The following is a 25,542-nucleotide window of genomic DNA, read 5'->3' as shown; positions in this document are numbered from 1 at the left end:
AGGAAGTCTGGTCTTAGATCTGTTACATCACCGGGCTTCGGAAGGGGGAGACTGGCTAAGCCTATCAGCTCATCTACATTTTTAACCTGTAATTCTTCTATAAAGGACTTTCCTTCGATGACTGTTTGGTTACCCCAAAATGCTCTTTTTACAGAGAAGCCAAGATATGTGATTTATTCTGTCCTTTTAATCAATTTATAGAATTATTTTTTGGTTTCCTAGTAACTTTTACAGATCTCTAACTATACACATACATGCTTATAAATGTATATATATTTATACATATATGCTCTTATGTATATTTATGTGTGTATATATCTATACTTTGGTCACCTGGGGTGAAGAACTGACTCATTGGAGAAGACCCTGATGCTGGGAAAGATTGAAGGCAGGAGGAGAAGGGGACAACAGAGGATGAGATGCTTGGATGGCATCACTAACTCGATGCACATGAGTTTGAGCAAGCTCCCGGAGTTGGTGATGGACAGGGACAATAGGGTCGCAAAGAGTTGGACATGACTGAGAGATTGAACTGAACTGAAGTGATATGTATATGGGCTTTCCTGATGGCTCAGCAGGTGAAGAATCCACCTGCAATGCAGGAGACCCAGGTTCAATCCCTTGTTTGGGAAGAGCCCCTGGAGGAAGAAATGGCAACCCACTCCAGTATTCTTGCCTGAAAAATCCCATGGACAGAGGAGCCTGCCGGGCTACAGTCCATGGGGTCACAAAGAGTTGGACACGACTGAGTGATTAAGCATACAGCTTACACATATATCTATACACATAAAATTCTGTGTATCTTATGCATTTTTATGGGTTTTTATATAATTGGTGTGTTTCAGTCTATACAGGAGCTATTCTTTAGCAGAATGAAGCTACTCTTTCTTCAGCAGGCATCAGTGGGAGACCCTTCAGGTTGGCTCCTGTGTCCTTTTCACATAGTCTCAGGAGTCTTTGATAGCTTCCTTGCTTGGGGGCTCAAGGTGTCCCAGACTCACTGAGCTTTTCCCCCGCCCCAGCAGCCGACCACGGATCCAGGCAGCACCTGTTTTTTTCAGTGGGAAATGAGACTTAGCAATCACATCCCAGATATTCAAGCTGCATTCAGAAAAGGCAGAGGAACAAGAGATCAAATTGCCAACATCTGCTGGATCATAGGAAAAGCAAGAGAGTTCCAGAAAAATATCTACTTCTGCTTAATTGGCTACTTTAAAGTCTTTGACTGTGTGGATCACAATAAACTGTGGAAAATTCTTCAAGAGATGGGAATACCAGATCACCTTACCTCCTGAGGAATCTGTATGCAGGTCAAGAGGCTACAGTTAGAACTGGACATGAAACAACAGACTGGTTCCAAATAGGGAAAGGAGTACGTCAAGGCTGTATATTGTCACCCTGCCTATTTAACTTATATGCAGAGTACATCATGAGAAATGTTGGGCTGGATGAAGCACAAGTTAGAATCAAGATTGCCGGGAGAAATATCAATAACCTCAGATATGCAGATGACACCACCCTCATGGTAGAAAGTGAAGAAGAGCTAAAGAGCCTCTTGATGAAAGTGAAAGAAGAGAGTGAAAAAGTTGGCTTAAAACTCAACATTCAAAAAATGATCATGGCATCTGGTCACATCACTTCATGGCAAATAGATGGGGAAACAATGGAAGCAGTGACAGACTTTATTTTCTTGGGCTCCAAAATCACTGCAGATGGTGACTGCACCCATGAAATTAAAAGACATTTGCTCCTTGGAAGAAAAGCTATGACAAACCTCTACAGCATATTAAAAAGCAGAGACATTACTTTGCCAACAAAGGTCTCTATAGTCAAAGCTATGGGTTTTCCAGTGGTCATGTACAGATGTGAGAGTTGGACTGTAAAGAAGGTTGAGCACCAAAGAACTGATGCTTTTGAACTGTGGTGCTGAAGAAGACTCTTGAGAGTCCCTTGGACTTCAAGGAGATCTAACTAGTCAATCCTAAAGGAAATCAGTCGTGAATACTCATTGAAAGGACTGATGCTGAAGCTGAAGCTCCAATACCTTGGCCACCTGATGTGAAGGGTTGACTCATTCAAAGAGACCCTGATGCTGGGAAAGATTGAAGGCAGGAGGAGAAGGGGACGACAGAGGATGAGATGGTTGGATGGCATCACTGACTCAATGGGCATGAGTTTGAGCATCTTCTGGGAGTTGGTGAAGGAAAGGGAAGCCTGGTGTGCTGCAGTCCATGGGGTCGCAAAGAGTCAGACATGACTGAGCGATGGATCAACAACAACAACAAGACTACGAGGTTGCCATTGCCTCTAGGTCCTTTGCTGCAGATGGAGGTGCCCAGATACTAGGTTTCTTAGGGAGCTCTCTTAGGATCAACAGCTGTTGAGGGAGAGGGAGAGGATTGGGCTCAGGAGAAGTCAGCCCACGATGCAGTCAGTGACTCCAGAGGCAGCTCCCCAGCTGGAAGGGTCTTTCAGTGCTGTCCTGTGCTGTGGACCCAGAACAGGCCTTTATTTCCCTGGATCAGGAATTAGATGTGAGCTTTGGGACTTCCCTGGTGGTCCAGTGGCTAAAACTCCATTCTCCCAATGCGGGGGGCCCTGGTCAGGCAATTAGATCCCACATGCTTCAACTAAAGATTCCGCATGTTGCAGCGAAGACCTGGTGCAGCCAAATAAATAAGTTAATAAAAATAAAGCTTTAGATGTGAGTTTTCCTGAGAAGGGGGTCTGACCTTGGTCAAGAAAATCATCTTCAACTGAAGCAACTCCCAGAAAGGGATGACAGGTGACTTCAACTGTCTTCTAGTTTTTCTAATTCTCTCATCAACTGTGTCTAATATTCTGTTTGAATGAGTTTTTAATTTCCACTACTTGATCTTTTGTTTCTAGAAGTGCTATTTGTTTTCCCCAAACCTGTCCCTTTCTCTGTTTTAATAGACATTAACTCTCTTTGTTATTGAACCTAACTCAATTCTGCTCACCCTGTGTACAGAAAGACCAGTCTACCAACACCAGGTTGTGGTGAAGGAAAGTCCAGCATTTATGGCAGGTGCCAAGCAAGCGGTCCAGGCAGCTGGTACTTAAAAGACCCCAATTCTCCCAAAGGCTTTAAGGAAAATATTTTTAAAAACAGAGTGAGGGAGGAGGGTTGTTGGGTATGTGATCAGCTTGTGGACGACCTTCTGATTGGTTGGTGGTGAGGGAATCAGGAGTCAACCTCACCAACCTTCTGGTTCTAACTGATCTGGGGTCTCCATGCTTGTGGGCAGCATGCAGTTAACTTTTCCCACTTGGTGGGGGTGTCAGTATCAGCAAAACAGCTCCAAGGACATGGCGCAGAATATTATCTATAGCCCTTAGGAGGAACTAAAGGTCCTTGACTTTGTTTAATGGTTAAACTATTGTTATTATGTCTTGCTTGACTGTTTGCCTTTGTTTCTGCATTTTCTCACTTCTTTATACTTTGACAAAGTTATGCTCTGATTAAATTTATACTTTGAAGTTTTTCTACAAAAGGCAGGTACAGACACGGTGGGTGCATGTCCTATTCTGGGAATGCCCCATAAGGTCTTGGCTAGTTACATATTTTCATAATTCTGTTTTATTTCTCTAAATACAAGTAAATAATTACAAATAAATGTTTTTTCTCTTATAGCATGCTGTATGTCAAGGAGATCAGTTCTGGGTGTTCATTGGAAGGACTGAGGTTGAAGCTGAAACTCCAATACTTTGGCCACCTGATGCAAAGAGGTGACTCATTTGAAATGACCCCGATGCTGGGAAAGATTGAGGGCAGGAGGAGAAGGGGACGACAGAGGATGAGATGGTTGGATGGCATCACCGACTCAATGGATATGGGTTTGTGTGGACTCTGGGAGTTGACGATGGACAGGGAGGCCTGGCGGGCTGCGGCTCATGGGGTCGCAGAGTTGGACATGACTGAGTGACTGAACTGAACTGACATCTCATCCCGAGGACATATTGTTGTATAAGTAGAAGTTTATACCTTTTGATTCCCTTAATCCATTTTGCCTACACCTCTTCCCACCTCTGGCAACCACCAATCTCTTTGTATCTATGAAGTTTTTTTTCTCTTAGATTTCACATATAAGTGATTATACAGAATTTCTTTCTCTGATTTATTTCACTGCTCATAGTTATTTTAAGCTTTCAGTCTGATGGCTCCAATATCTGGGTCAGTTTGAGTCTAGTTGTGTTGATTGCTTTGTCTGTTGACAATGAATTCACATTTTTCCCATGTTTTTTTGTATGTCTTCCAAGTTTTGTTGAATATCAGATGCGTGCATGCTCAGTTGCTTGGACAAGTCTGATTCTCTGGGATACCATGGACTGTGGCCCACCAGGTTCCTCTGTCCATGGGATTTCCCAGGCAAGAATATTGGGATGGGTGGCCATTTTCTTCTTCAGGGGATCTTCCTGACCCAGTGATTGAACTGAAGTCTCCTGCATTGGTGGGCAGGTTCTCTACTGCTGAGCCAGCAGGGAGGCCCTTGAATATCAGATAGCATGTGTTAATTTGTTGTTGCTGATGTTCAGCTCTTAAGTCATGACTGACTCTTTGTGACCCCATGGACTGCAGCACCCCAGACTTTCCTGTCCTTCATTATCTTCTGGAGTTTGCTCAAGTTCCTGTCCATTGAGTTGGTGATGCCATCCAACCATCTCATCCTCTGCAGCTCCCTTCTCCTCCTGCCCTCAATCTTTCCCAGCATCACGGTCTCTTTCAATGAGTCAGCTCTTCATATCAGGTGACCAAAGTGTTGGAGCCTCAGCTTCGACATCAGTCCTTCCAATGAATATTCAGGGTTGATTTCCTTTAGGACTGACTGATTGGATCTCCTTACTATCCAAAGGACTCTCAAGAGTCTTTTCCAACACCACAGTTCAAAAGCATCTATTCTTTGGTGCTCAGCCATTTTTATGGTCCAACTCTCACATCTGTATGTGACTACTGAAAAAACCACAACTTTGGCTAGACAGACCTTTGCTGGCAAAGTGATGTCTCTGATTTTTAATACACTGTCTAGGTTTTAAATGGACATAAGCAGTGCTTCCTTTTGGGAATGGGTATGCCTTGACCCTGCTTCTCTCAGGTCATCAATGTTTGGGCGGCAGTTTGCATCAGACTGCCTGGACCTTGGTTTGGGTTTTGTTATGACTTGAGGACCTTCAGGGTACCAGTGACTTCAGATTCTTGTGGGGAGCTGTTAGCACCTTGTGCTTAGGACAAGGGCTGGGGACACATGTTTTTGCTCTGTCCTACATTTTCAGCGTCTCCTGCATTCCTATCCCACAGAAGTGACCTCTACACATGTCTGCCTATCCCCGGTGAAGACTGATGCTGCTCAGGCAGCTGTGCTGGCCAGGCTAGAACCAGGAGGATGGAGGGCTCTCTGGTTTTGGTCCAGGGTCAGCCTTGGAAGGCCTTGTGTGTCTGGGGCTGAGGGGTGAGACTTTTTCAGATCTCCCTCTTCTTGCTGGGATGGCCTTATTCCCCTTTTTGTGTGAGGTGGGTTTGCGTGAGTCTCTCTGGCCTCCCTGTTGGTCATGCTTTAGGCCCCAGCTGGGACCTGCGTCCAGACCTGTTTCCCACCCTACCCGCCTCAGAGAAAGGAGAAGTCCTCCCCCATCCACAATGTGAGTCTTGAGTGGTGGCCATGGGTGGGGACACACCCTCCTCCACCCACCACCCACCAAGGATCCTTCACCTTCAGCTGAGCCATCAAGAGGGCTCTTTCAGGAGGGTCCTCTGTACTTAAGATTTGTATTCATCTCTGAGAAGAAAACTTCAAAATATGTGAAGGTAAAAAAGAAGGACAGGCTGCATTGAGATAGCATGGTTTATTTGGCTCACGTGGGGTGTGGTTTCCTTCAGGAGATAGAGAAGGACCCTGGGAACCAGGGCTTCCTGGCAGGGGGTTGGGAGGGGGGATGCACCAGTTCACAGACGAGTCCAGATCATCCTGCCACATTCTTGCCTGGGTTCAGACGTTGGTCGATCATGCTTTTCATCTGCCACATTCAGACCTGGAGGCCCCCTGAGGACTCGTGCTGGGAGGGGTATAGGAGTGATCCGGTCTGCACTGGGAGCATCTGGGAGGAGGCTCGTGATCACAAGCAGGAAGGGGTGCTACAGGAGACAGGTCTGCAGACCAGGGTGGGGCGGGAGGGCTGGTAGCACCCTGAGGACTGGCAGGAGGGGGCCACATACACGGCCGGCCTGTAGCTCACGGGCAGGAACACAGAGGACTGGCAGGAAGGAGTCACACACAGGGTGGGCTTGTAGGTCACTGGCAGGCGTATGGCTGGCCTGTAACTCACGGGCACGCAGGTCGCCTGGCAGGGGCTGGACGTGAAGTAGGACGTGTGGCAGGGGCTGGACGTGCTGCAGGACGGCTGGCAGGAGCTGGGCACGCAGGCAGCCTGGCAGCCTGAGGAGTAGCTGGTGTGGCACATGGTGGCGTGGGGCTGGCTGGTGTTGGGAGGAGAGCTGGTGATGTCTGTCTGCAGGCTGCCTGTCTTGGCAGCTTTTATACCCAGGTTGTGGGCGTCCCAGCAACATAGAAGCACAACTGTTGACTTCCTTGTGGTTGTTGCTACTGTGATTCCCCAACATCTTATTATCCTGGGACACGCTTTCCTGTGCTATTTTCCTCCATAAATTAGTTTGGCTTTGAAGCCAGTTCCCCCTTCTGTAAACAGAATGTTCTAGTTTGCCTTTCCATGGTGTTCACATTGTTTCTCCAGGTCATCACTATGCATAGGGCACCTCAGAATCAACTCAGAGTACTGTATCCTTTTATTCCATTTTATCTCATGCCGTCAATGAAGACTTTGAGGTTATGGTGTATTTTGAGCTTTTATTTTGCACAGGAAAACTTTGAAACAGGAGTCTGCAAACTGCAGTCTGTGGGGCAAGCCTCTTCCGCTGCCTGCGTGTGAATGAAGCTTTCTGGGGCATAGCCACACTCATGTATTTAATGTGTCTAAGGCTGCTTTTCCTTACAATGTTGAGTCATTGTGAGCGAGACCATGTAGCTGCAAAGCCTGAGATGCTTACTCTTTGCTCTTTGCAGAAAATTTGTCAGCTTCTGCCTTTTTGTAATCATGCAAGAACTGATTTGCTGAGGCAGCAGATTATTCTGTGTGCTGGCAGTAGAGGCATCCAGGCTCGTGAGCCCTTCAGGTCAATGGATAAATGAATGAGTGAAAAATCAATGCATGAAATCATTCCAGAGGGGGCTAAAACCCAGAATAGAAAGTGGGTTCAGCAGAGAAGTGGGTGCCAGTGGGTGGTCCATGGGCCTCTGGTGATGCTGAGCTGGCAGTGGGTGCAGTAAAGAGTTAGGGGTAGTGGGTGCTCCAGGCAGAGGCAGCAAGTTGGGCAGGGGATGGGGGGAGGTAAGGAATCTGCTGCAGAAATGGGCATGTTCCAGGAGCAGTGGGAAATCCCACAGTGTGGGGTATCAGGGAGCCAGTGTAGGGGGAGAGCCCGAGGTCCAGACAGCACAACCTGGGTTCTGGAAGAAGAAGAGTCGATGAACTTGAAGACATGTCAGTCCTAAGATATGTCCCAATCTGGAGAAGAGGGACAAAGAAGTAAGAAAAATGAAGAGAGTCTTTGAGACCATATCAGAAAGGCTAACATGCAAGTAATTTCAACCTCAGAAGGACAAAAGAATGACACTGAAGCCTAAGGATATTTTGAAGGAAAAAGGGATAAAATCCCCAAATCTCATCAAGAAAATTCCAATTTACAGATCCAAGAATTGGACACTGCCCCTAAGTCCCACCCCATTGGGCACAATATAAAGACCACAGATCGCAGAATGAGACCAAGCAGCTTCAGAGCTTCTCCGTTTGCAGGGGTGGAACCTGCATGCATTACAGGACTTTCTAGGTCTTCCTGACTGGACATCTGTTTTGCCGGCCCCTTGAATGGTGGCAGGATTGATAACTGGTTGGTTATGAGACAATCCATGTAAAATGCTTAGCTCAGCCCTGCTACGAACTGGAACCCTGTTGTTATGATTATGGCAAAAATGTGGCCACAGCCCCCAGTAAGGAGCCCCACCCCAAGGGATAATCTTCTGGATCACAAATCAAATGGAGGTGCTGGTGTGACAAGTGTGATTGTGCTCATGTGGACAGAGGACAGGGTGGTTAAATTGGGGGAAGACCTTGAAAATCACCATGTGGGGGCCCATTCCTGGCCTGATTCCAGAAATCCCAGGGCCACTGGGTCATCGTCAGCCTCCAGCTGAGGGAGCTTCCTGAACTGAGTCACAGCAACCAGAAGCTCCAGAAAGAGGCCCTTGGGGGGAGGAGGAGGAAAAACAACAGGCGGCCACAAGGAAGACACCCAGTCCCTCATTGCCAGGATGCCATGACCCAGGTATAAAAAGCACCCTGGGGAGGGAGCCTCCAGACTAGTCCTGTCCTCTGTCCTGACCCCTCCCAGCCTCACGCCAACATGTGTGACACCAACTGCTCTGTGGGCTGCCAGCCAGCTTGCTGTGTGCCCAGTTCCTGCCAGCTGGCCTGCCCTGCTGTCTGTTGCCCTGCCCTGGGCTGCCGAAACCCCCGTGGTGCTCCCCACGTGGCTCTGCTGTGCCGGCCAGCCTGCTGTGTGCCCGGCCCCTGCCAGGACACTTGTTCTGTGTCCAGCCCCTGCCAGGCATCCTGCTGTGTGCCTGTGAGCTGCAAGCCTGTCCTGTATGTCCCCATGTGCTACAAGCGCATTGTGTATGTGATCCCCTCCTGCCAGCCTTCCACGTTCTGCCAGCCCTCCTGCCCTGCCCTGGTCTGCAGACCCATCCCCTGAAGCATCCTTTCCTGCTTCTGAGCCCATGACCTGTAAGACCCCTGCCCCGTGTGTACCTCCCATGAGGCGGCCCAGACACTGTCGTCTTCACATCTCCCAGACCCGACTAGACCATGTTGCAGCAAGGCCGCCTGGTCCTAACCAGCTAGGCTGAGGGACTCACCCATCAGCATCCCCAGCCCCTGACCAGGTCATCCCCATGGTGCCCACACTGGCTGGTCCAGGCTCTGAGGCCTCTAGCATCACAGGCCTTATAAACATCAGAGTGTGATGCTCACCGAGCATGTGATGTGTCTCCTCTAGTGTCTTTCCCTAAAATGATTCCTCTGGGGGTGGTTCCCCAGGACCTGCAAAGTCCTTCTGCAGAGAAGGCCAAGTCACAGATGGCCATGCTGGTGACCGAGCACTGGAAGGTGATTTCTCGGCTGAGGGTTGAGCTCCCAGTGCTCAGCCATTGGGACCACACTATCCCCTGAACTTATGAGGTCAGTCCTCACCCTGCTCTGTGATCAGTTCAGTTCAGTTCAGTTGCTCAGTCGTGTCCAACTCTTTGCAACCCCATGGACTGCAGCACACCAGGCCTACCTATCCATTGCCAACTCCCAGAGTTTACTCAAACTCATGTCCATTGAGTCAGTGATGCCATCCAGACATCTCATCCTCTGCTGTCCCCTTCTCCTCCTGCCTTCAATCTTTCCCAGCATCAGGGTCTCTTTGAATGAGTTGACCCTTCACATCAGGTGGCCAAGGTATTGGAGCTTCAGCTTCAGCATCAGTCCTTCCAATGAATATTCAGGACTAATTTCCTTTAGGATGGACTGGTTGGATCTCCTTGCAGTCCAAGGGGCCCTCGAGAATCTTCTTCAACACCACAGCTCAAAAGCATCAATTCTTCGGCACTTTCTTTATAGTCCAACTCTCACATACATACATGACTACTGGAAAAACCATAGCTTTGACTAGATGGACCTTTGTTGGCAAAGGTCCAACTTTATAATATGCTATCTAGGTTGGTCATAACTTTTCTTCTAAGGAGCAAGCGTCTTTTAATTTCATGGCTGCAGTCACCATCTGCAGGGATTTTGGAGCCCCCAAAAATAAAGTCAGCCACTGTTTCCACTGTTTCCCCATCTATTTCCCATGAAGTGATGGGACCAGATACCATGATCTTAGTTTTTTGAATGTTGAGCCTCAAGCCAACTTTTTCACTCTCCTCTTTCACTTTCATCAAGAAACTCTTTAGTTCTTCTTCACTTTCTGCCATGAGGGTGGTGTCATCTACATATCTGAGGTTATTGATATTTCTCCCAGCAATCTTGATTCCAGCTTGTGCTTCATCCAGCCCAGCATTACTCATGATATACTCTGCATATAAGTTAAATAATCAGGGTGACAATATACAGCCTTGATGTACTCCTTTCCCGATTTGGAACCAGTCTGTTGTTCCATGTCCAGTTCTAACTGTTGCTTCCCGACCTGCATATAGATTTCTCAGGAGGCAGGGAACGTGGTCTGGTATTCCCATCTCTTGAAGAATTTTCCACAGTTTGTTGTGATCCACACAGCCAAAGTCTTCGGCATAGTCAATTAAGCAGAAGTAGATGTTTTTTTGGAACTCTCTTGCTTTTCTGATGATCCAATGGATGTTGGCAATTTGATCTCTGGTTCCTCTGCCTTTTCTAAATCCAGCTTGAAGATCTGGAAGCTCATGGTTCATGTAATGTTGTTGAAGCCTGGCTTGGAGAATTTTGAGCATTACTTTACTAGCGTGTGAGATGAGAGCAATTGTGCTCTGTAGTTTGAGGGAAGTCACTAACTGCCTGAACTGACCCCTTCTAGGTAAAAAGGTCTTCTGCTCAGCAACTGATATGTAACCCCTACTCTTTCAGCCCCTGCCAGTCTAAATGGAAACCAGATGCTTCTCTGACAAGTGTGGCTCCTCTCCTTCCCATTGGGAGGTCCATGGAAATTCCCCCGAGATGCCTATATCTGACCCCACGACCTGTGATAAATTCCCTTACATGGACAGCAGAGCAACTTTGTGGATGGGAATAAATTAAGGGCCTTGTAATGGGAGGTGTTTCTGAGTCACACGGGTGGACTTGGGAGAGGTGACAGGAGATGTGGCCACTGAAAGGGAGGCCACAGGGAGAGGAAAGCAGGACGCCGGGCCATGGGCCAAGGATATGGTGCCTCTAGAAGCTGAAGGAGACAAAGAAGAGATTCTGCCCTGAGGCCCTGAGTTGGATCAGACAGTCCATCCGTGACCATGGCCAGTGAGACTCACTCCTGATCCCACCTTCACAGCTGAGAGGTGACACCTTGGTGCTGTTTCAGCCACATGTTCCTGGTTACTTCTTAGGGCAGCCACAGTGAAGTCCAGTGTTGCGGCCCCAGAAAGGCGTGGACCTCCCTAGAGGACTCTGTCACACTCCTGGTGATCCCCTGGGAGCCCCTCATTTGCCCGCAGAGGGCGTACCTGCCCATCCCTCCTCCTTAGGAGGGTGGGGGACATGGCACAACTCTCTTCAGGGGCAGCTCTTGACCTTGGCACCCACATGCCTGGACCCCTGTAGCACAGCACCCTCTTGGCCTCTCCACCCTCTGTTGGGCCTGGAGGAGGGGAGGGGCTGGAGAAGATTCCTGTGACGGCAGAGTGCCCAGACTGGGTACCATCTTCAGCAGCATGTGTGGTCTCAGGGACTGGAGGCCAGACACAGAAATCAAGGTGTGGGCAGGCTGGTCCCTTCTCAGGCTGATGAGGGAGAATCCATCCTCTCTCCTGGCTCCTGACGTCTCTGTGGTTCCTTGGCTTGCACAGGCCTGACCTCTGCCGTCATCTTCACAGCATCTTCCCTCTGTGGTACCTGTGTGTCCAGAGTTCCTTTGTTTATGAGGACACAGTTATGTGTCTCTGTGTTAAAGCGCACCCCACTGGCCTCATTTTAACTAGATCACAACTTACTCCTTGGAAGAAAAGCTATGACAACCTTAGTATATTAAAAAACAAAGACATCACTTTGCTGACAAGGGTCCATATAGTCAAAGCTATGGTCTTTCCAGTAGTTATGTACAGATGTGAGAGTTGGACCATAAAGAAGTCTGAGCACTGAAGAACTGATACTTTCAGATTGTGGGGTTGGAGTAGACTCTTGAGAGTCCCTTGAACAATAAGATCAAACAGTCAATCCTAAAGGAAATCAACCCTGAATATTCATTGGAAGGACTGATGATGAAGCTGAAGCTCCAATAATTTGGCCACCTGATGTGAAGAGCTGACTCATTGGAAAAGACCCTGATGCTGGGAAAGATTGAAGGCAGGAGGAGTAGGGAATGACAGAGGATGAGATGGGTGGATGTCATCATCAACTCAATGGACACGAGTTTGAGAAAACTCTGGGAGATGGTGAAGGACAGGGAAGCCTGGCGTGCTGCAGTCCATGGGGTCGCAAAGAGTCGGACATGACTGAGTGAACAACACCTGCAAGGACATTTCCCAATAAGGTCACATTCAGAGGTATTGGGGGTTAGGACTCCAACATTATCTTTTTGGGAGGAACACAGTGCAGCCCATCAGAGGACATCTTAAAGCTGCAAGACGAGTCTGGCCCCTCCCTCATTCACTGCGTGGCCTCACCATGGCTCCATTTGTCCTCCGGCATCTGATATTTTGCTTCCTCAAGAATGAGGAGGGTCCAATTTGAGCATTCCACCTACTGGACACTTGATAAGCTCACTGTGCACAAAGACCCCGTCCCATCCGGAATCCTGGCAGTTACAGGAGGAATGTGCAGGCCCGCACATGGGGTGCCCGTGATATTCCGGGAAGGGGAAGCCTGGCCCTGGAGACAGAGGGCTGCCCCAGGAAGTGCCAACTCAGCCCCTGTGGTGTGAACGTGGGCCCTTCGAGAGCAGGGGCATTGGGGCCATCCTAGGGAGGGGTTGGGGCTCCCCAGAGAAGGGAGCCATTGGCATACCAGGGTTCCAGGGACAACCGTTTGGGAACCAAGGAAGAGTCTAAAAGGAGCGCCATCGGGGCGTCCTTCCTATTGGAAGGCGCAGACCCAGAAACTCCCATCACTATGATGTCACATGACTGTGAAGATGTGAAAGAGGGAACTCTAAGAGCGCCCACTGTGCCTGGCACTGCCTCATATGCTTCCATTCAAACCAAACCTCCCGCCAGGCCTGTTTATCTTCCCCAAACCAGGCACTGGATGTCACGCCCCACCTTTCTGCTGCCCTCCCTACTACCCCCAGGAGGGCACCACTGCGCTGCCCACCAGGCGGGAGAGGAAGTCTGCACGGGTTGCTCTGGTTCTCAGGATGCCTTTGGGGTTGCGACGGTCCCTGGCTGAGTCACGTGGATGATAAGGGCGTCACACTGATGGAGAGGCTCGCCTGAGATCTGAAGAGTCTCGGAGCATTTAGAGTTGTCGCTTTGTTACTAGGGTGAACTACATAAATGTCTTTCACCGGCTCTCCTCCCAGGTCAGCGCTGCGGCCTGACCCATGTGGACACACAGCAGCAGGAGTCACCTGCTTGGGGCTTGGTGTCACGGGATGCACACGCAGTCTTCATGGGTGCCTGTGTTGCGCTGTGCACGGCAACACCACTATCCGGTCAGGAACCCCACAGATGCTCTGCTCATCCCGACGGACGACACTAGCTTTGCTGTGGGCTGTAGGTTCTGGTTTCCATGCATGTCAATGTCGCTGCACCTCACTTTTCTTGGGTTGAGGTGAAGTGAAACCTTCTCTACGTCTTCTTAACTCTTTGCGCTATGAAGAGTCCACCAAGGCCATTGTCCACTTATCTATGGAGACGGTTCTATATTATTAAAATTGAAATGAACAGTAAAAGGGTAGAGTTTAGTTTAGTTCAGTTGCTCGGTTGTGTCCGACTCTTTGTGACTCCATGGACTGCAGCACACCAGGCTTCCCTGTCCATCATCAACTCCCAGAGCTCACTCAACCTCATGTTCATTGAGCCAGTGATGACATCCAACCATCTCATCCTCTGTCGTCCCCTTCTCCTGCCTTCAATCTTTCCCAGCAACTCATTGGTCTTTTCCAATGAGTCAGGTCTTCGCATCAGGTGGCCAAAGTATTGGAGCTTCAGCTTCAGCATCAGTCCTTCCAGTGAATATTCAGGACTGATCTCCTTTAGGATGGACTGGTTGGATCTCCTTGCAGTCCAAGGGACTCTCAAGAGTCTTCTCCAACACCACACTACAAAAGCATCAATTCTTCGGTGCTCAGCTTTCTTTATAGTCCAACTGTCTCATCCATACATGACTACTGGAAAAACCACAGCTTTGACTAGATGGACCTTTGTTGGCAAAGTAATGTCTCTGCTTTTTAATATGCTGTCTAGGTCGGTCATAACTTTTCTTCTAAGGAGCAAGCATCTTTTAATTTCATGGCTGCAGTTACCATCTGCAGTGATTTTGGAGCCCAAGAGAATAAAGTCTGTCTCTGCTTCCATTGTTTCCCCATCTATTTGCCATGAAGTGATGTGGCCAGATGCCATGATCTTAATTTTTTGAATGTTGAGTTTTAAGCCAACTTTTTCACTCTCTTCTTTCACTTTCATCAAGAGGCTCTTTAGCTCTTCTTCACTTTCTGCCATGAGGGTGGTGTCATCTGCATATCTGAGGTTATTGATATTTCTCCCGGCAATCTTGGTTCTAACTTGTGCTTCATCCAGCCCAACATTTCTCATGATGTACTCTGCATATAAGTTAAATAGGCAGGGTGACAATATACAGCCTTGATGTACTCCTTTCCCGATTCGGAACCAGTCTGTTGTTCCATGTTCAGTTCTAACTGTTGCTTCTTGACCTGCATACAGATTTCTTAGGAGGCAGGTCAGGGTGGTCTGGTATTCCCATCTTTTGAAGAATTTTCCACAGTTTGTTGTGATCCACACAGCCAAAGTCTTTAGCATAGTCAATAAAGCAGAAGTAGATGTTTCTCGGGAACTCTCTTTCTTTTGCGATGATCCAATGAATGTTTTGCAATTTGATCTCTTGTTCCTCTGCCTTTTCTAAATCCAGCTTGAACATCTGGAAGTTCATGGTTTGCGTACTGTTGAAGACTGGCTTGGAGAATTTTGAGCATTACTTTCCTAGCGTGTGAGATGAGTGCAATTGTGCAGTAGTTTGAACATTCTTTGGTATTGCCCTTCTTTGGGATTGGCTTGAAAACTGACCTTTTCCAGTCCTGTGGCCACTGCTGAGTTTTCCAAATTTGCTGGCATATTGAGTGCAACACTTTAGGATTTGAAATAGCTCAACTGGAATTCCATCACCTCCACTAGCTTTATTCGTAGTGATGCTTCCTAAGGCCCACTTGACTTCACATTCCACGATCTCTGGCTCTAGGTGAGTGATCATACCATCGTGGCTATTATGAAGATCTTTTTTGTATAGTTCTTCTGTTTATTGTTGCCACCGCTTCTTAATATCTTCTGCTTCTGTTAGGTCCGTACCACTTCTGTCCTTTATTGTGCCCATCTTTGCATGAAATATTCCCTTGGGATCTCTAATTTTCTTGAAGAGATCTCTAGTCTTTCCCATTCTATTGATTTCTTTGCACTGATCACTGAGGAAGGCTTTCTTATCTCTCCTTGCTATTCTTTGGAACTCTGCATTCAAATGGGTATATATTTCCTTTTCTCCTTTGCCTTTGATCATTTGGCAGTGATCAAGACCATCCCCAAGCAAAAGAAATGCAAAAAGGCAAACATGGTTGTCTGAGGAGGCTTTACAAATAGCTGTGGAAAGAAAAGTTAAGGCAAAGGAGAAAAGTGGTACATATCTTGAGTAAACTCAGGAAAGAGATTTAAGAGTTGAGGCAGGTTTACATCTGGCCCCTACATGTTTACAGGTCCTCTTAGGGTTTTGCTCCATTTCCTCTTTCCTGGGTGGAGCTGAGCTGGGGTGGGGGTATCCTGTGGGGAGATGCCTTCAGTTCCTGGCCCCTCTTGCCCCAGCCTCCACTGTTCTCCTGCTCCTATGGGCCTCATCAGTCTGTTTCTGGTGGGAGGATAAGTGGGGGGATAAGGGTGCCTGGTGCTGACTGGTGCCCACTTCCTCTATTGCTAGTGTCCACTAAGACTGCAGGCTCCTTCTCCCCTACTGTCCTGAGGGTTTGTTCACAAGGCGTCTCTTTTGTTCTTTCCCTCCTCAGTCAGGCCTTGAAACCTTGAGTAGAATGAGTGATGTCTAAATTGACACTGCACCCCCTTGGGGCCCCCAGAATCTCGTACACAGACCAGCATATAGGCAAGCCTCCTCAGTGTCGGCACTTCTTTCTAACGGCACTCGCCCTGGACTCTCAGATCCTGAACCAGAAGGGTTTGTGCTGCTCCCCAAGTCACCTTCAATCTGCATGGGAAGGGGGTGGTGTGGGAGGAACCCAGGGTCCACTCAGGATCTGAGCCTTCTGCACCCACACCCGCCTCCCGTGCCAGCCTTGAAGGGCCGCCTGCTGCAGGGAGAGTGGGCCTGGGGTAGGAAGGGACACAGAATGTGTGGATGGCACCAGCTTTCAGATCCTGTGGTCCCTCAGCTGCTTTGAACTCGGATGGGAGAATGTGTCTTTACTGCCTGGCTTCTGCTGGCAGAGCACCCACAGGCCAAATTTGGAGGGGCCGAAGGGGCCCAAGGGAGGAGGGCAAAACAGACATGGGTCCGTATTTCCTGACATAAACACTTTATTCATTATAGCAGCTTGTGTTTGTCATATGGGATTGAAGCAGCCCGTCCTGCAGAGGAGGCTCCTGGGGCCCCACTGTCCACCCTGTCAAGGGCTCTCTGGGATGCCTGCCAAGTTCGAATCCCCTCTGGGCAGCATCTGCGTGTCCACCTTTGGGAGAGGGGAGGTCCTGGTGCCAGCAGAGGGGCTCCTGGAGCTTGTGAGAGAGACAGCAGCTTGTGGAGGGCAGATGATCGGCCGGTCAGCAGCAGGGCTCCAGGGCCGAGGCGGGGATGCAACAGGCAGGGCGGCACACGGGGCGGCAGAGCAGGGACACGGAGGAGGCCGGGCGGCAGCAGCTGGGCTGGCAGGAGGAGGCAGGGATGCAGCAGGCGGGGCGGCACACAGGGCGGCAGAGGAGGGACACGGAGGAGGAGGGTCTGCAGCAGGATGAGGGGGCTGAGCAGGGGGAGGCCTCACAACACACGGGCCTGAGGCAGACGGGCCTGCAGCAGACGGGCTCACAGCAGGCCTGCGGGCAGGGGGAGGAGGTGCAGCAGGAGGACTGGCAGCTAGACGTCTGGCAGCCCAAGGCCAGGCAGGAGCTGCTGCAGGTTGGCTGGCAGCAGGGACTGGACTCGCAGCTCACTGGGGCGCAGAGGAGGGTCAGGCGGGGGGCCGGGGCACAGCAGCTGGGGGCACAGCAGGGGGGCTCACAGCAGCTCTCTGGACAGTCGTCCACCTGCCAGGAGGAGTCGGTGCAGGAGTCATAGGACCCCGGCAGGCAGATCCGGCTGTCGTAGCTCAGGTCGTTGGAACAGACAGACAAGGTTGAGGCGGCCATGGTGGAGGTGGTGGGGTTGGAGGAGGTGTGAGTGTGTGTGAGTGTGTGAGTGAGGTGCTGGGGGGTGTCTGCTTTTATACCCGCCCTGGGTATGCACGTGGCCCTGGTTGGAGGCTCCCACGCCCTCCCTTCCTTGTTGCTGTTTGGAGCTGGTTGCACGAGACCCTCATTAAGGCTGCTGTGTTTTCTACAATTAGCTTTTACTCATTAAACATGTGAGTACATTGCAGGAGTCTGTTTTCCCATCTGTTCTTTGTTTGGCTCCAGAAAACTTGTGGAGAATACAAGACGCAAGTTTCTGCTGAATGACTGCCGGGGTTCTTAAGTCACGTTCACGGAGGGAGGGGCTGGGCGGGAGATAAGTTCCCAGCCCCTGCAGCCCCTCCCCACTTCACGCCAGCCTCGACAGTGTGAGAATACATAGGGAAAGATGCCTAGTTTTACCGCAGCCCAAACTATACCTAAGAGCAATACTAAGAAGATAAGTTGTGAGCGAAATAGTAAACTTGATCAAAGAACACACACAACATATATCCACTGGGACCCGAGAGCTGTCAGCAAGAAACTCAGGGCTGTAGACTGAATCGCCACTCTTTCTGGATCAACCCATCACTGATGTAACTTCAATCAGAATCCAAAAGAAATAATTTTGGCATATAAAGTGAAGATATTGAACTGCCAGAAAATATTTGCAATATAGGATTTAAAAGTCTTTACAACTAAAGCAGGATATGATACCAAAGAATCAAACACAGACACACAGTTCATTCAAATTTCCAATCAATGTATGAAAAGCTACTGTATATCACTGATAATTAAAGTCTCTAAAACACAAGTGTCCCACCTACAAGATCAGCCAAGATTTACAACACTGATAATGCCCAGTGCTGCACAGTCTGAGGTCCTCACTCTTCTTAAAAATTAATTAGCTACTTTTTCGCTGAGCTGGGTCTTTGTTGCTGCATCCAGGCTTTCTCTGGTTGTGGCGAATGGGATTTACTCTTTGTTGCAGGGCGGAGGCTTCTCTTGGCAGTGGCTTATCTTATTGTGGAGCACTGGCTTTAGGACATACGGGCTTTGGTAGTTGTGGCACGTGGGCTATTCCCAGACCAGGGATCAAACTTAGGTTCTTTGCATTGGCAGGTGGATTTTTAACCACTGGATCACCATGGAAGCTCTGGGGGCCTCCCTGTTAGAAATCCTTAGCAGGTATGTATATTATTACATATAACACATAATATAAAATTAACCATTTCAAATCAGGGGCATTTAGTACAGTCACAACATTGTACAACTATGACCACTATGTAGTTCCAGGACATTCCCAAAAGGAAATCTTGTAGTATTAAGTAGACCCTCCCCAGTCCCTGTCAATCACTGCTCTGCTTTCTGTCTCTATGGCTTTGCCTGTTCTGCACATTTCATATAAAAGGAATCACACAGTAGGTGGCCTTTTGTGTCTGACTCCAACATGACATAATGTTTTTAAGGTCCATCTACTTTGTAGCATACATGTGTGCTCCCTCCTTTTTTATGACTGAATAATATTCCTCATAGAAATAGACCACATTTTATTTATCTGTAAGTCAATGGACATTTGGGCCATTTACACCTTTTGGTTTAAAAGATGCTTGCTCCTTGGAAGAGAAGCTATGACAAACCTAGACAACATATTAAAAAGCAGAGATATCAGTTTGCTCACAAAGGTCCGTATAGTTATGTATGGATATGAGAGTTGGGCCATAAAGAAGGCTGAGTGCCAAAGAATTGATGCTTTTGAACTGTGGTGTTGGAGAAGACTCTTGAGAGTCTCTTGGACTGCAAGGAGATCAAACCGGTCCATCCTAAAGGAAATCAACCATGAACATACATCAGAAGGACTGAAGCTGAAGCTCCAGTACTTTGGCCACCTGATATGAAGAGCTAACTCTTTGGAAAAGACCCAGACACTGGGAAAGATTGAGGGCAGGAGGAGAAGGGGGCTACAGAGGATGAGATGATTGGATGACATCATTGACTTAATGGACTTGAGTCTGAGCAAGCTCCAGGAGATGGTGATGAACAGGGAATCCTGGGGTGCTGCAGTCCATGGGGTTGCAAAGAGTCAGACAGGACTGAGCGACTCAACAACAACAGCAACACATTTTTCTTAGTGTGAATAAGGTGTGATGAATATTTGTGTACAAGCTTTTGTTTGAATATCTCTTTTCACTAATAAGTCTTTTGGGTGTATACCTAGAAGTAGATTTGATGGGTTATATGGCAAACTTTTGAGGAACCACTAGACCATTTTCCACAGCAGCTGTGCCATTTTACATTTCTACTGGCAATGTACAAAGATCCCAATTTCTTTACATGCTCATCAAGACTTGTTTTCTATTCATTTATTTGTTTGTTTTAAATCACAGCCACCCTAGTGGACATGAAGTGGAATCTCCTTGTGTTTGACTTGCATTTCCCTAATGGCCAATGACATTGCAATTCCTTTCTTGTGCTTGTTTGTATATTTCCTTTGGAACAATGTCTACGATAGCACTTTGTCCATTTTAAATTAGGCTGTTTGTCTTGTTGTCCAGTTATAGGCGTTCTTTATGTACTCTGACTACTAGGCCCTTTATCAGAATTATTTTTTGCAAATATTTCCCCTCATTTTGTGGGTTGTCTTTTCCCTCTCTTGACAGTGTCCTTTGATAGACTTTTAAAATGCCGATGAGATCTGATTTATCTGCTTACCATGCACTGAATGCTGGGTTCAGGTGCTCCAGCAAACACATCACGTGTGTTGTAGCAGCTGCAATTGGGGCTACTCATTGGTGGGTTTGCAGTAGTTCTTTGTCATTTCCCAGGATCCAACTGGTTTTTGTAGACTGGTGAGTGGAGATGTTATGGGGAACCACCCCCACATCCTTCAGGTCTTTAAAGCAGCACTAATTTCTGCCACTGCTTCCAGGTTGCAATGCTGATTTTGAAGCACTCTCCTGACTCGGGGCACAGGGGAAGCAGTTTCGGAGGCTTATCTTTGTTAATATGAGAATTCCTTCCAAAGTTTGGAATGAATGTGGGGTTGTTTTAAACACCAGGGACTTCCATTCCAATTACACATCCCGAGACATAGGAATGACCTCTGAGTTGTTCTGTGGGCCTGGTGGACCCTCTCTGAGCTGAATGTAGCCTGGACTTGAATAAAGACATTCCTTCCCTCTGTCCTATGGACACAGAGCCCATAATGACGTTTCAGGACTGAACTCTGTGCTCAACCATCCTCAAAATGTTGGGGTTCTTCTCTTCCCTCATATTGTTGCATGGGTGAATGCTGGGGGTGGGGGAAAAACTGGGATAATTCTTACTATGTAAACTTGTCTTGGGGCTTCCCAGGTGGCTCAGTGGTAAAGAATCCGCCTGCCAATGCAGGAGATGCAGGTTCAATCCCTGGGTTGAAATGATCCCCTAGAGAAGGAAATGGCAACCCACTCCAGTATTCTTGCTTGGAGAATCCCATGGACAGAGGAGCCTGGAGGGCTGCAGTCCATGGGGTTGCACAGAGTTGGACGTAACTGAGCGACTGAGAAAGCATGCATGCACACTTCTCTTGATTGCAGGGTTCTTCCGAGGTGGGAGCACTTAAATCAAGAAAATTGGCAAACACTGCAAATCACCATCTTTTTTCAGGAAGCTAGATTCCATCACTTGTATACTCTTCAAAATCTGTAAAACAAAATACCTACCCCCCAAACCAATCCTCTAAAATAGCAGAAATCTAAGATGGTTGAATGGGAAGGGGAGGGAGTCACCCCAATAGAAAGCTTGATCCTAGATCCGAGCCAGTCCTCAGACAGGAACACCTTGATCATGTCCAGTATCAAGTTACCAGTAGTTTAACAGCCAGTTCGTGAAATTCCTGAATAGTTAATACTTGACTCTTGCCACTTAGTACAAGTCAACTCCAGACGGCTCCAGTGAGAATTCTGGCAGTAACCTGACTGGCTGTGTATCACTTTCCCTGTGGAAAAATGTATTCTGAGAACCACCTGCAATAACTCACTGCAAGATTCATGCACAGAGGTCTGGCTTGCATCACAGTCCCCTCCACCTGTTTTTTTAATTCCCCTTATGGGTTAATAGTTTATTAAGTTTTGGTTTATCTTTCCATTATTTTTTTCAAATGTGACCAACAATCTGTGTTTGTTTATTCTCCTTTCTTACAAAAGGGATGGCCTTTTATACACCCTGGTCGGCACCTTACTTTTCCCCTCATCCACACATCCTGGAGCCCACTCGAGGGCATGTACTGAGACCTCCTTCACTCCTTCTTAGAGCCTCACAGCACTCCATGTATGAATGCAGCATAGTTAGTGGATGGACAATTGTTTTCCTTCATATCCTTTACTACTTTGAGTAACACTGCAGTGAACAGACTGTCATTGTTCAGTCGCTTAGTTGGGTCCTACTCTTTGCGACCCCACGGGCTGCAGCATGCCTGGCTTCCCTGTGCTTCTCTATCTCCCGGAATTTGCTCAAATTCATGTCTGTTGTGTCGACGATGCCACCCAATCATCTCATCCTCTGTTGCCCCCTTCTCCTCCTGCCCTCAATCTTCCCCAGCATCAGGGTCTCATGTATTAACTTTGCCAGTGTATCTTTGGGATGCAGTTCTAGATTTTAGTGCTGACTGTTTATCACTGGATGAGCGGTGGTGGTGCTCAATAGTGTCTGACTTTGTGACCCCATGGACTGTAGCCCGCCAAGCTCCTCTGTCCATGGAGTTTCACAGGCAAGAATACTGGAGTGGGTTGCAATTTCCTACTCCAGGGGATCTTCCCAACTCAGGGATTGAAGCCATGTCTCTTGTGTCTCCTGCATTGGCAGGCAGATTCTTTACTCCTGAGCTACCTGATCAACGTGAAATTTTAGTAGAGCCTATCAAATTCCCTCTGTATTGGGCTGTTCCATTTTTGTACTCCTGTAAGGAGCATGTGAGAATGTCTATTTTATACAACTTTTCCAACTGCATGTGTCATCAAGCTTTTTGTCATTCTGACAGCTAAGAAATAGAATCTCTTGTGGTCTTCAAAATATTTACCTTTCTCTTAATATGACTTTGAGAATCTTTTTGTATATTCAAACTCATTTGCATTTCATTTTCTGTGAGTTGATGTTCGTTATCTCCAGCCCACTTCAAATATTGATGCGTTGGTCTTTACCCCCCTGATTTTGGCAGCTCTTAAATATTAGCAAAATAGTACATTTTCTGTGGTACAGGTTCAGTTCAGTTCAGTCGCTCAGTCGTGTCTGACTCTGTGACCCCATGGACTGCAACACACCAGGCTTCCCTGTCCATCACCAACTCCCAGAGCCTGCTCAAACTCATGTCCATTGAGTCAGTGATGCCATCCAACCATCTCATCCTCTGTCGTCCCCTTCTCCTCCTGCCTTCCATCTTTCCTAGCATCAGGGTCTTTTCCAATGAGTCAGTTCTTCACATCTGGTGGTCAAGGTATTGGAGTTTCACAAGTTACATGTATTTTTTTCCTAACATTAAAAAAAATTTCTTTTGCTACACGCAGGCTTCCTCTAGTTGTGGTGAGCAGAGGGTACTCTCTAGTTGCAATGCATGAGCTTCTCCTGGCTGTGGTTTCTCTTGTTGTGAAGCACAGGCTCTAGAGCATACAGGCTCCAGCAGCTGCAGCACCTGGGCTTAGTAGTTTTCGCTCATGGGTTCTAGGCTCTCAGGCTGCAGTAGCTGTGTCTCATGGGCTTAGTTGTTCTGAGGCATGTGGAATCTTCCTGGACCAGGGATTGAACCCATGTTCCTTTCATTGCAGGCAGATTCTTAACCACTTGACCACCAGGAAGTCCCCTAACTAGTTTTTTGTCTTATACTCTCCTTATGGTATTATTTTTATCACTCTATCATCTATCTGTCAATTACCTATCATCTATCTATGATAGATAAAATAGACTATCTATGTCTATTTTAATGTAGAACAAAGGGACACCTAAAGATAGTTGAAAAATTCCACAGTTCACTGATGGTTCTGTCCTTTTCATTTTAATTCCAGTTTCTTTACTGTGCAATCAAATCCTTTTCTCAGCAGTGGCTGTAGCAAAAAAAAAAAAAGTGAAAAAAGTAATTGCCCATCAAATGGATAAATAAATGCATGAAGTGCTTTATTCAGTCAGAGAGCCTGTTTCTAGCTTCCAGAAGTGTCACCTTAGAGACCTGGGTCATCTTCATCTGTACAAGGGGGTAATTAAGTCTGTTGAGCCGACACTACTGGGGCTGTGCCCGGATGCTCCCCAACCCCATTTCCCACGCTCACGCACCTCCTGGGCTTGCTCAGAGCAGTCCTCACCTGCAGGTCTCCTTGCAGGACTGCTTGGAAGAGCTACTCTGCCACACATCTTAGTCTGCAGTGCCTGGGGATTTGGATCCATCCAGATGGACAGGTGAGCGCCCAGCTTCCTTCTCCAAGATGGGATGTGCACTCAGTGTCCCTGTGGGATCGGCCTGGGACTTCACCTTCTTCCAGTCCCTGATCTGGTGGTCCCAGCCCCTTACCAGGCTCTCCTGGGAGCACTTCCTGAGTACGTGATGCATGCTCCTGGGGAATCTGCCTCACCTTCGGGGTGTGAGGGCTGCAACATGATGTGTGTGAAGAGCTCCGTGCACAGGTGAGCATCCTCGGCATCAAGCCTGAGCCGCAGTCGGCCTGACTGGCTCCCCAGCCTCCCACCCCGATCTCCTCCCCACGCCTAAGCTATGAGGATTTTCCATGATGCCACTTCCTGGCATCTCCTTGAAGCTAGAGTGTTACTCTGTGGGGCCCAGATAACTTCATCTTCTTTTCAAATCCTTCCCTGATATGACTCAGCACTAGCTGGCATTTCTCCCATCTGAATTCCCACATTACCTATGCCAAAACACATAATTCATGGTTCATAATTACTGTCTCATCTCAGTTTTTATATTTATTCCAGGTATATAAATCATAGCACACATCAAGTCAAGATAAATAACTACTATACTTCATTGACTAAATGCCAGGCTTTTCTTCTTTCTTTCTTTTTTAAATTATGAAAGTATGATAGCACATTTACAGGAGACTTGGAAAATACAGAACAAAGTTACATATAGTTTCACTATGTATTACAATTATTTCTGTAAGGAGATAAAGATTTTCAGTTGGAGTTTCAATATCAAACTCACAAAAAGTAATATAATAAATATCCAGAAAAGTAGGATATCTAGACCTAAAAAGCACCATGAACCAATTCAAAGTAATGAAGATTTATGTAATTTTCACACAACAGCAGGATACAAATTCTATTCAAGTTCTCATAGACTATAAACCAAGAGACACTAGAACATATCCAGGGGCATAAAACAAGGTGCAAAAATTTTGTGGTCTAATGGTATTGGAATCATACAGAGTCTCCTCTCTCATCACTGTAGAATTACCTTAGAAATCGATATTAAAAGATATTTGAAACCAACCCACATATTTTCAAGTGCAAGATGACATTTACCAAGAGAGGTCTTTGTTAGCTGTTGAAAGTCAAGGCCAATTTTAACATCCCTGAAATGGGGAGACATCTTCCAAATGATGACATAGCAGAGATTAGTTGGAAGCCACTGTTTCTGCTTCAGTTCAGTTCAGTTCAGTCACTCAGTCATGTCCGACTCTTTGCGACCCCATGAACCACAGCATGCCAGGCCACCCTGTCCATCACCAACTCCTGGAGTTCACCCAAACCCATGTCCATCGAGTCAGTGATGCTATCCAACCATTTCATCCTCTGTCGTCCCCTTCTCCTCCTGCCTTCAGTCTTTCCCAGCATCAGGTTTTTTCCTAATGAGTCAGCTCTTCTCATCAGGTGGCCAAAGTATTGGAGTTTCAGCTTCAGCATCAGTCTTTCCAATGAACACCCAGGACTGATCTCCTTTAGGATGAACTGGTTGGATCTCCTTGCAGTCCAAGGGACTCTCAAGAGTTTTCTCCAACACCACAGTTCAGAAGCATCAATTCTTTGGCACTCAGCTTTCTTTATAGTTCAACTCTCACATCCATACATGACCACTGGAAAAATCATAGCCTTGACTAGACAGACCTTTGTTGGCAAAGTAATGTCTCTGCTTTTTAATATGCTATCT

At 47.5% G+C, this 25,542-nt stretch overlaps 2 protein-coding genes across 2 annotated transcripts; both read right to left on the bottom strand.

Moving 5' to 3' along the window:
* Positions 1–5,847: 5,847 nt before the first annotated feature.
* On the bottom strand, positions 5,848–6,534 carry LOC122445366 (keratin-associated protein 12-2-like). The gene has a single exon (XM_043474467.1). The coding sequence runs from the start codon at positions 6,475–6,477 to the stop codon at positions 6,133–6,135; it is 345 nt and encodes a 114-aa protein (XP_043330402.1). The 5' UTR covers positions 6,478–6,534; the 3' UTR covers positions 5,848–6,132.
* Positions 6,535–16,541: 10,007 nt separating this feature from the next.
* On the bottom strand, positions 16,542–17,439 carry LOC122445365 (keratin-associated protein 10-8-like). The gene has a single exon (XM_043474466.1). It carries the CDS (start codon positions 17,388–17,390, stop codon positions 16,809–16,811), a length of 582 nt encoding a protein of 193 aa, XP_043330401.1. The 5' UTR covers positions 17,391–17,439; the 3' UTR covers positions 16,542–16,808.
* Between the last annotated feature and the right edge of the window lie 8,103 nt (positions 17,440–25,542).

The sequence above is a fragment of the Cervus canadensis genome, chromosome 7 (assembly GCF_019320065.1).
Source record: "Cervus canadensis isolate Bull #8, Minnesota chromosome 7, ASM1932006v1, whole genome shotgun sequence".
NCBI lineage: Eukaryota > Metazoa > Chordata > Mammalia > Artiodactyla > Cervidae > Cervus > Cervus canadensis.
This window is presented reverse-complemented; position numbering and strand designations above follow the sequence as displayed.